Below are 10,886 nucleotides of genomic sequence, written 5' to 3' on the forward strand. Positions count from 1 at the left end.
ATGGGGAAAAGAGATTTTTTGATGCGAAAAAAATGTTTTGTGTTTAATTTAGTACCTGTGTACTTTGCCATTAGTCATCATAATATTAATAGGTAATTAGCCTGAGTGATTGTATATTTTTCTGATTTTTCTTTCTGTTAATAGCTTAGCAAACCACGAGCTTTGTAAATAAGTATTCATTCCTCACCCCTCTCATCATTCAGCTGCCACTGTCATTCCCTATCTCTCACCAGGTCCACAGTATCCACTCTCAATGGCTCAGCTCTGTGGATTCTCCCCCACCAGCACCTACCAGCTGGCTACGAAGCAGCCTGATGATAGGCGACTCTTTGAGGTTTAGAATCTGGTGAATCTTGACTACCAAGTTCTTTGCTACATGCTAGCCTTATCCTTGTTAGCATAACCTCATCATTTGGCTATTTTCCATCCTATGGCTTCATTTATGTAACCCATTTGTACTGCTTGTTGGCTCAAAGCGGGTTTTGTGTGGCGCTGGGAGTGCAGTGGTGAATAAGGCAGCACAGAAGCAGAGCCGAACTCTGGGTCTAGAATGTCAGGCCGAGGCTGGGGCTTTATCTCTAGTAGGCCTAATCCAAGCACTAGTTGGGAGTTTTGAATTTTGACAAAACTCAGTGTAGTCAGAGAATCTTAGAAGGCTGAGTAGTTGAGATCACGAAACTCAGCCTAGCAGACTGTGGGCACCAGCTGCCATCATACCCAGCTGATCGTTTAAAAGACTTGTGTTCCTGGGAGTGGTGTCGGGGTGTCAGAGCTGCAGGGCTGGTAGCTGTCCCTTTGCTTTCAGGGAGATGTGACCTGAATCTGCAGATCCCTTAATCATCATGCTGCCCTCCCTGCCTCTTCCACTGCCACTCACCCTCTATTATTTGCGTACCAGTAATTCACCCGCACAGAAACACTGGGTACTCCTTTTCAAAGCTGTATCACCTTGGCACTGTACACTGCTGAACATTTTATATGCACATATTCCCCACTCTTCATCCTTGTGATACTTTTATGATTGTGAAAGGTCGGCATTTTAAAAAAGACAGTCATCAGCTACTCTCTGTTTTGCTTAGATTATAATCAAAGGGAAGGGACTTATCTTCTGTGCCAGGAAGAAGTTTGTTTGTTTGTTGTTTGTTTTCTCCAGGGATGATTATAGGGATAAATAAGAACATCTTAGGGATGATTTGGAATACTGTATTTTGCTGTGTATAACAAGCAGTTTTTTACCCAAATTTTTGAGGGAAAAATAAGGATGCACGTTATACATGGGTACAATGGTTACATACCATGGGTAAAATAATCCCATGTATAATGCCCAGAAAACATGGGTGCATATTATACATGGGAGCACATTTATACACAGCAAAATACGGTAGTTTATAGGTAATTTTGATTAGAAGCATCTATTGACCAGTTTTTTTATTTTCCAGGAATGATGTATTGACAACACTTGCCTGCTAGCTTTCACAGAAAGTGGGCAGGAACACTTAGAGTGTGGAGTGTGTTTCCCTTGGTTGTCTGGCTCTAGTTCCCAGTATGAGGAAAGAGGGCATTGAAACGTGTTGTTTAATTCAGATTTGAAAATTGTTTTTCACTTATCTACTGTCTAGTCTTTCTTCACATTACTTCAAATAATTAGAAATTGTGGCTTTTCTAAGATGGTATTGTCTTTTCCCCTTTGAAGGTAGGCATTTCTGCTTCTTTTGTTCTGCTGTAATGCCAATGCCTGGCATATAGTAGGTGCTCAATAAACCCTTGCTGAAGAGGTGAGTCAATGGAAAATTTCAGGCCCAGGAACAATTTCAGATAAATCCTCTGGAAATCCTGCTCTGCTGGAGTCCCGCATCTGCAGGTTATCCGTTCCAGTGGCTTGTGGAGCCATCACGTTCTGTTGGGGCCATCGTGTTCCTACTAGGGCACGTTCTCATTTCAGCAAGTGAAATGTCAGGTTTAGTTGGGTTGGTTTAGGTATGCAGCACGCCAATAAGCTCTACATTGGAGTCTGCCACCATCACAGAGTCTTCTGGTCTATTTTAAACTATTCACAACATTTATAGGCAAGCATAACAGTAACCCTGATGGACAATCAGGCTTTTGGAGAAAAGGACCATGTCATTGCATTGTCCGCATTTCTCATGGATGAACACTGTCTTAAGAACTCTAAGGACACTGTTGTTATTATAGGTACCTATCAGATATATAAAATTTTAACTAGTATACTTGAATTTGTATTTCCATCTGATTTATAATATCAGCTTGCTTACATAGGAAATAGTCAAAGGATTTCTGCTGTTGAAACCAAAGATATAAATTAAAAATAGCTACCATTTATTGTATCCAAGCTGTGTCCTGGGTTCTAGGTTAAATACCTTATACGTAATATCTCATAGATTCCCAAAAGAATTGAGTGTGGAAAACATGCTGTCCTCATTTTACAATGAGGAATGGAGACTGAGAGGGATAAAATAACATCTCTAGGATCTTGAAGGACATGCCTCTGACCACAGAGCCTATGTCCTTAACCACTGCACAGCGCTCAGGCTTCCTGTGCAAGCCATCCAGCGTGCTGCTCGACAAGCATAAGCCAGTAAAGGTCAGGGTTGTCCGTGTAGCCCAAAGGGTCAGAGAGCTATAGCAATTATTTGGTTAATATTGATATTATAGGCAGCTAAACACTTTGCATCAGGAATTATTCTGATTCAGTTTTGAGGGGTTTCTTTAAGTATATAGTTCTTCACTTTGATTTTTTTTTAATTATTTGCATTGATAGTTGTAAGAACTTCTTTTACTATGTAGCCAAAGTGAAATATTTGCATTTCAGGCTGGGAGGAGGGAAAATAGAGGATATTACTGTTTGTCATTTAAACAATAATACATATTTTTCTGGTTGTCAAAAGGTTACATGTAGTATAGAAAACTTTGAAAACTCCAAGAAATCATCCAAAATCTAACCACCCTGAGATAGCTTTTGTTAACATTTTATTGATTTCTGGATTATTTGTCTGTGTGTACATTTGTACTGTACATGATTTATTTTTATTTCCATTTCCATTTTATATTCATTTACAAAGTTGGAAGCCAGACCTGAAGGACACTGCCTGCCCTGTAAGGAAATGTTAGTTTCATTATGAGTACCGTGGAGAGGGATCAAGGAAGTGATAACTAGTATCCTCATGGAGAGTGGATTAGCAGTGGTTAAGAATGAAAGCAGGGGACCAGTTAAAGACTGGACAGTAGTCCAGGTAAACGTTAGTTGCTAAGAACATGAATAAGGCAGTTCGTGTGGGGGTGGGGGGGGGCAGGGAGGTTGTTGGGCCTGCAGGACTCGGTGACTGTGAACGCGAGTGCTCCCAGGGGGCTGCTTGGGCTGACTCACAGGATCGCATTGCCCTTCATCAAAATGAGAGTGCAAGAAGGAAGCGAAGATTTGGAGGGACGAAGACAATCTCGTGTTTTACTTAGTTTTCAGTGACTACAAAAGGACATCTGGGACGTGATGTCCAGTTAGTGGTCTCCAAGTCATATCTGACCCTTGTCTCTCTCTTTGACCACATCTTATGCTCTTCTCTCATGGGATCTGTGCACTTTTGCCAGGCTGACTTTCTTTCACTCACATCCAGTGGGTTCTGGGCCTTCCTGGTCAGCAAGATATTCACAACGTTTCTCCTCTGCGCCAGCCTCAACCCCTTGCCTAGGTCAGGTCTGCTCTGTCCTCAGACCTTGATTCAATGTCATTTTCTCAGGGAAGCCTTCCCTGACCACCCCAGCCCAGCAGCCAGATTAGATTAGCATGTGTACTCAGAGCTCCTAGTACTTCTTCATAGCAATTACCAAAATTATATTTAATTGTATAATTATTGATTTATTGTTTTGTTTGCTATCCATGCATGAGAGGAAGGAGCCTTGTCTATCTTGTCCGCTGCTGACAGTACTTAGTGCAGTATCAGGCACACAGCAGCTGCTTACTAAATATTTGTTAAATGGCTGAATTGGTGGGTAGATCTAGCACTTAATCCAGAGGTATGATCTGGTGATACAGATTCTGAAATAGTTAGCATACAAATATCATTTGAAGTATTTAGAAGATAAACTCTTCAGAAACACCAGCCATGAAATCTTTAAAAACATGATGACAATGTCTTTCATTAAAGTTGTATGACAAATGTATTATATTTTAAGTGTCTGTGATTTACTTAGTTAGTGACTTTTTCTTTTTTATCCTCACCCAATGATATGTTTACTGATTTTTTAGAAGGAGTAGAACGGAGAGAGAGGGGGGAAAACATGGATTGGTTGCCTCCTGCACATGCACCAACCGGGGATCTAACTGCAACCTAGGAATACATGTCCTGACTGGGAATCGAACCCGCAGCCCTTTGGTGTGCCAGACGATGCTCTAACCAACTGAGCCACCTGGCCAGAACAATAGTGGTATTTTGGTCAGCTTATATAAAAAGAAATAATTTTAAAGCAATATGTTACAATCTTAGTATAGGAGTAAGAAGCAAGACAATTTCTCCTCGGAATAAACAAGTACACAACAGAAGTGATTGCCTCTTACACTCAGTGTTATCTCTATTGTAACTTAAACACTCTTTCAGCTCTAGTTGGTGCCGATTCTTATCATGTGAGGTCAGGTAGAAAGGCTGTATCATCTTTACCATGATCACTAATTCATTAAAGGTTAACAGTGAAAATGTTAACTGAGTATTTATTTACATGGCGAGATGATGGAAGAATTTATTTATTTATTTTTGCTTCTCTGTAATTTAAAATATTGGGTTGGCCAGAAATTCCGTTATATTTTTTCCATAAGATGACTCTAGTAGCGCTTAGTTGTCTTTCATTCAAAACAATTTTGTTAGATTGTATTGTGGCAGCTGTCATATCAGTGTGCATTTAAAAAAACTTACCAAAATTGGTGAACTTTTGTGCAGCCATTTAATATTTGAAGATGGAAGAAAATAAGCAACATTTCCAGCATATTATGCTTTATTATTCAAGAAAGGTTAAAAATGCAACTGAAATGCAAAAAAAAAAAAGATTTATTCAATGTCTGGAGGTGCTGTGACTGACTGAACATGTCAGAAGTGGTTTGTGAAGTTTCTTGGTCCTGTTGACATTTTGGGCAAATAATTAATTGCTGGGGAACTGTCTTATGCTTTGGAAGATGTTTGGCAGCACCCCTGGCCTCTGCCCACTGGAAGCCAACAGTGGGAGATGGCTGACATACTCAAAATGTCCAAATCAATAAAGTTACTGATGAAATTGAAAAATAATGTCTTTTATTTTACAGAAAAAAAAATAAGCAGACTTTTTGGCCAACCCAATAGTATTATGAAATCCTTTGATAAAGAAAGAAGGAAAGAAAGGGAAAGGGAAAAGGAAAGGAAACACCCAAAACGTTTCTGGAGGGGAGGAGTACATCTACATTATATTTTATAACTTTAAATATATGCCATACTAAATAAAGGTCTTTTTTTCTCCTATAGGGAATTATGCTGGTCTATGACATCACAAATGAAAAGTCCTTTGACAATATTAAAAACTGGATAAGAAACATTGAAGAGGTAGGTACATATGGAAAGAGAATGGTGGTACCGGAGAACGGCCTGACGATAGCTGCTGGGTGCTAAAAAAGGGCTCCTGGCCCTCGGAGGGGCAGCTGGGCTGCTGAGGAGTAGGCCAAGGGCAGGGCAGGCCCTCGCTCTGAGGAGCGCCAGAGAGGCCGAGATCTCCAGTCTGCCAGTCTGACTGCCCTGCTGGACTTGGGTCGGGGCGGAGGCAGGCAGAGGAACAGCAGTTTTACAGGATTTTAAACTTGGGCCAGATCTTGGAATAGTTTAACACAAGTCCCCATTTTACACATGAGCACGCTGAGGCCAGAAAGAAGTGACTCGCCTGTGCCAACACAGCCTTTAAAAGGGGAGCCAGGATTACAGCATCCAATTCTCAGGTTCTGTGTGTCCCACTGTCTGTTGACGGGCAGATGTATCTTTATCCCAGCAACTTACCATTTTGCCCTTCTAAGATGGAGTTTTCTCCATCTTAGATATTTGAAATTTCATTTATTTCAGATTGATTGGCATTAAGATTTTTAAGTGCTTTGACATTTCAGAAAGAAATCTTCTCAGAAGTAATTTTGTATACCCTCATATTAACCTACATGAATTTATTTTTTAAGTAATTCAGAATCCAGAATACCTTCCCCATTAGCTCACTTAGCACTATGGTTTTTTTCTTTTAGACCCAAAGTAGTATTTGGAAGTTTCATCATTAGAGAACCATAAGTTATTTCTGCTTGTCGTGTACAAAAAGCCGAGAATGACTGCAAACCTTTGGGAAGAAAGTTTGCATAGCCTTTTCCACTGTAGCTTTTCCCCTCCTCCCATCTTTTAAAATTTTCTCTGAATCATGCCTTGTGTCGAGTGAGAGATTATTTTCCTTGGTTATTAAATGCATGAGTATGTTTCTGATGGGTTAGGGTTTGTCTGTTGAATGACAGCGCTTTTCTCAGACTGTTTCCCCAACACCCGGTTTTCTCCCCGCAGCACGCCTCCTCAGACGTGGAGCGGATGATCCTGGGCAACAAGTGTGACATGAACGACCGAAGACAAGTGTCAAAAGAACGAGGGGAGAAGGTGAATCTGGACTAAATGCATAGCGATTCAAATTCACTCACATTAAGCATTTATTTTCTTAGTGTAATTATTGATTTAAGTTTTTGAATATCTATATTTTAATCCTCTAAGAACAACAAAGAGATGTAATTCGTGCTTGAATGGTAGGAATTAGTATTCAAGATCCAGTTCTATATACTGTGCGGTCATGACTCACTCCTAAGGAATTTGCTCTTTTCTGGGACATACAAATGGGCTCTTTTTCAGATTCCTGCAGCTTAGAGTTCAGGCTGTTTCTCCCATATCTGTGTGAAAATGCCCAGTTTTGCAGTTCAAATAATTTATTCTCATGGAAAAAAATAGGATAGGTGAAATTCAATAGCAATCATTTTCCAACTCATTATGTTTTTTAAGACTTATTGTACTACACATTAAATTTAGGTCATTGTGGATAAACTTCTAACTGAGCAAGCCATGCATGTCTTTTTATAGGTCATTTATAGACATTTCTCTATTTGTGTCCTGCAAAGCAAAGGAGTTTATTATATATACATATTTACCCATATTTTGCCATATATAATGTGCTCTCATGTATAATAAGCACCCAAGTTCTTGGACCAGACTTTCAGGAAAAAATTTTTCGTTTTAATTTTTTAATTCAATTTTTAATTTATATATAAAACCAATTATCATATTCCAGGGTGTTATTTTGCATATGGATATTGTTATTGCTTTCTAGAGTTACACTTTTAACACATAAGCATAAATAAAAGAATGAAAAACATTTATATAGATATGGAATTAGTACTACCTATATATAATGTTCATCCTTATTTTTCTGTCAGAAATTTGGCCTAAAAAGTGTGCATTATACACAGCAAAATACAGTACCTCTGTGGCATTTTCTGAACTGACTTAGAGGCTTCAATTTTTAAGTCTTGAAATTTTGCTTTAGTTGTGTGTGTGTGTGTGTGTGTGTGTGTGTGTTAGACAAAGTTTTCAATCTGACAAACTTTTTTCTCCTAAAAACATTCTCTTAATCTTGGTGTTATAAATGAACTGGGAATTCATTGGAGCAGATGGAAATATGGAAGAGTTCACATTTGTTACAATCAATAGAATCCAGAGCAATGAGGATTTAGTGTCTTAAGTTTTTCTGTTAAACACCAGCTTATTAAAAAATAATGAAAAGTCAGTATAGTAACTGTTGGAGAATTCATTGTACTTTCAGAGCAGATGAAAAGGGGTGAATGAATCCCAAATAAATGGTAGGTGTGAGTGTCTGTCATTGTTTTTCTTATAAGTATATTGAGAACTGAAAGTGTATTAGGAAAAAAGAGAAGTACATAAATTGTGTTTTGAGTGGATGTGGTGCCATGGTACTTATGAATTAGATACCTCAATTTCAAACACAGTAGAAGAAAACACAGAGATTTGAGAACCATAGGAGTTCCAAACTAATACGCTACCTTTGGGACTTTGATAAACCTAGAAAATACAAGTGCTTTATATGTTCAAGCAACTTGCACTGAATTTAAATGTTTCTGTTTGCCTTTCAGTTAGCAATTGACTATGGGATCAAATTCCTGGAGACAAGTGCAAAATCCAGTACAAATGTAGAAGAGGTAAGAAAGAAAGAAAGGTTTGGTGACTTGTGCCTTTGTTCGAGCAATTCTCAAAAGCTTGTTTTTTTCTGACTTAATGAATGCCTCACGTGACCTCTACCTCCACTTTGTAAGCTTCTGACTTTTATGTGGACCCCAGTTGAATTTCTAGCACCCAACCTCCACATGGAATATATTTGATGGCTCAGTTAAGATTCACTAACAGAAGATAGACATTCCGTTTAAGTTTAGTTTTGCCCTGTATTTCGGAAGCTGGAAATTCCGCACTAGCTGACCATGTGCAGTGCCTTCCTCTGCTCATTTATTGTTGTTCATGTCACCCTATAGGAGCCTGTAGCAGGAGAATCTTAAATCTCGCTTGAGAGAAAGAAAGAATTAAACTGTCAGCTCATTGAACAGATTCCCTTACTGTACATGTTTGAAGTAGATTAAGCATGCTACATTGTAACATGATAGCTTTTAGTAGAAATAAGAAAGCATTTATCAGAGTACTTTAATAAAGTTTCAAGAAGTTAACTGTTAAAGAAAACCAAATCAGTCTAAAGTCTTCTAAGAATAGATTTTCTTTACCTAAGGTGGAATTGTTGACAATACTTTCTTTTTAAAAACAGATCATAAAAGTATTACATGTAATATGTTTTAATGCATGTAATTCACTGAATAATACCAATGATTTCATAAACATTTAATTTCTAGGGCTACTACTGTTCACCATTTCATCTGGCTAAAAATTAAGGCTTAAATAACTATTGGATAGTGGACACCGTTCAGAACTTTTTCTTTGTTTTAAATAAAACTCATTTTTTCAGGTTGGCTAATGGGCATTAGGAAACAGGGTCCCTACTGATTTATTTACATGAGCATGAATAAGCAGAAAAATGCTACCTTCTGCTTGCTACAAAAGGATTTCCTTCCATCAGAAAGAGGGGAGCCTCTTACATCAGCTTTCACGGTGGAGGCGGGAGAGTAGCTTGCACACAGAGACGGCCCACATGGGGCTTCTCCCTCAGAGGGAACTCGGTGCCGTGCCTTGCTGGGGTGGGCAGGCTCAGGTCTCTGTCAGTGTCTGAACCCTCCTCACACCCGCGGCTTAGAGAGACATTGAGTTATGGGAATGGAGAGCTGGGGGTTGCCCAGGCTGCATATTCTGGTCTGCTTTTCTGCAGAAGTTAGCAATTTTCCCAGAGCTTTAACTTAGTGTGGTTCACCTCATAAAAACTGGGGTGGGGTCATTTAAAAATTTAGACTCACAGGTGACCAGTGTGACAGTGACACACCACCAGTGAGTGATAATAATAGTTCCTGTGTTGCTTCTGTCTGATTTGATTGGAAATGATCCTTCTGCAGAACATTTTGGGGCCTCTGGTGTGGCTGGGAACAAAGAGGCCGGCATAGCAGTGGGTTTAGCACAGAGACCACTGAAGAAGCTTTGAGAGTCTCCGCTCCCTGCAAACAAAGTAGGGGTGGATGGCAGGGTTAAACATGCTTGATTGGGGCCACAGACGCTAGGCATGAAATGTCACTGAGATAAGTCAGATTTGTTCTGCCGGCATTGGAACTGATTTCCACTGTGGCGGATTTAGCTGAGCTGCTGGCACTGTCCGGATTCTGGGGTGTTAAAATTATGTATGTTCTCAGGCGTAAGAGTGAAAGTGATTCTAAAGAGAGGACATTGGGAATAAAAGGCAGAGATATTCGTGAAAACAGCTTTTACAGGTGTAGGGTAAAACATATTTATTCATTTGCTTATTAAGCACATATTCAGCATCTCCTGGACCAGACACTGTGTCTGCTCTGGGTAGGCAGGGGAGGCTCAGACAGAGCCCCTGCCCCCGAGCTGCTGTTGGTGTGCTGAGGAAGCTACACATAACTTAAAAATGTGTCATCTTAGGAATGGGGGTCAGATACTGGCTTAGATGTTACATATAGAAAATATTTGATGAATGAATGACAATTTGATAATATCGGTAAATATTTATGATGTAATTGAAAAATAAGATACAGTAGTCATGTGTATACTATGATTACAGTTATGTTTGTTTCTCAATTAAAGGCTCTAAAATAATATATATAGAATGAAAACATTCTACATTTCTATTTTTTAAATGTATTATAAATATATAATAATGCAATTTTTGGTTTACCTTTAGGCATTTTTTACACTTGCTCGAGATATAATGACAAAACTCAACAGAAAAATGGTTTGTATCACTTACAGTTTTTATTTTCATTACGCTGTTTATAAATTTGTTTTATTTACGCTGTGTATTTATTTGATTAAAAGGATGGGCTTGATTACAATATATTCACATTAACTCATCTTCCCTCGACTCACACACTCACCTGGCGGTGCTCTCACTCTCACTCGTTTCCTCGGGTTCCTCGTCTCTGAGCTTCAGCTGTTTCAGTTCTTCCATCCGGCTCGTTACGTGGGCTTTAGTTGAATTTTGATCTGAGTAATCAAAGTAATAATGGCACAAATTAGATTGTTGCCATATTATCTAGTTCAATTTTGATGTGACATATAACTCTGTGTAGTTATGATCTTAAAGTTGCTGAAGTTTCCTTGAAACTTTATTTTTACCTGAATTCTGAATGTAATTGTATACCTTACGTAACCAACTAACAACTT

At 38.9% G+C, this 10,886-nt stretch overlaps 1 protein-coding gene across 1 annotated transcript in view; it reads left to right on the forward strand.

The window, feature by feature from the left end:
- RAB8B (RAB8B, member RAS oncogene family) overlaps positions 1–10,886 on the forward strand; it is a 59,253-nt gene that overhangs the window by 44,360 nt on the left and 4,007 nt on the right. The window contains exons 4-7 of the mRNA XM_028506150.2: positions 5,502–5,579; positions 6,561–6,650; positions 8,189–8,254; positions 10,405–10,455. Coding sequence (XP_028361951.1) covers positions 5,502–5,579; positions 6,561–6,650; positions 8,189–8,254; positions 10,405–10,455 — 285 coding nt within the window. The remainder of the gene's footprint in view (positions 1–5,501; positions 5,580–6,560; positions 6,651–8,188; positions 8,255–10,404; positions 10,456–10,886) is intronic.

Source organism: Phyllostomus discolor, chromosome 1, assembly GCF_004126475.2.
Source record: "Phyllostomus discolor isolate MPI-MPIP mPhyDis1 chromosome 1, mPhyDis1.pri.v3, whole genome shotgun sequence".
Taxonomy (NCBI): domain Eukaryota; kingdom Metazoa; phylum Chordata; class Mammalia; order Chiroptera; family Phyllostomidae; genus Phyllostomus; species Phyllostomus discolor.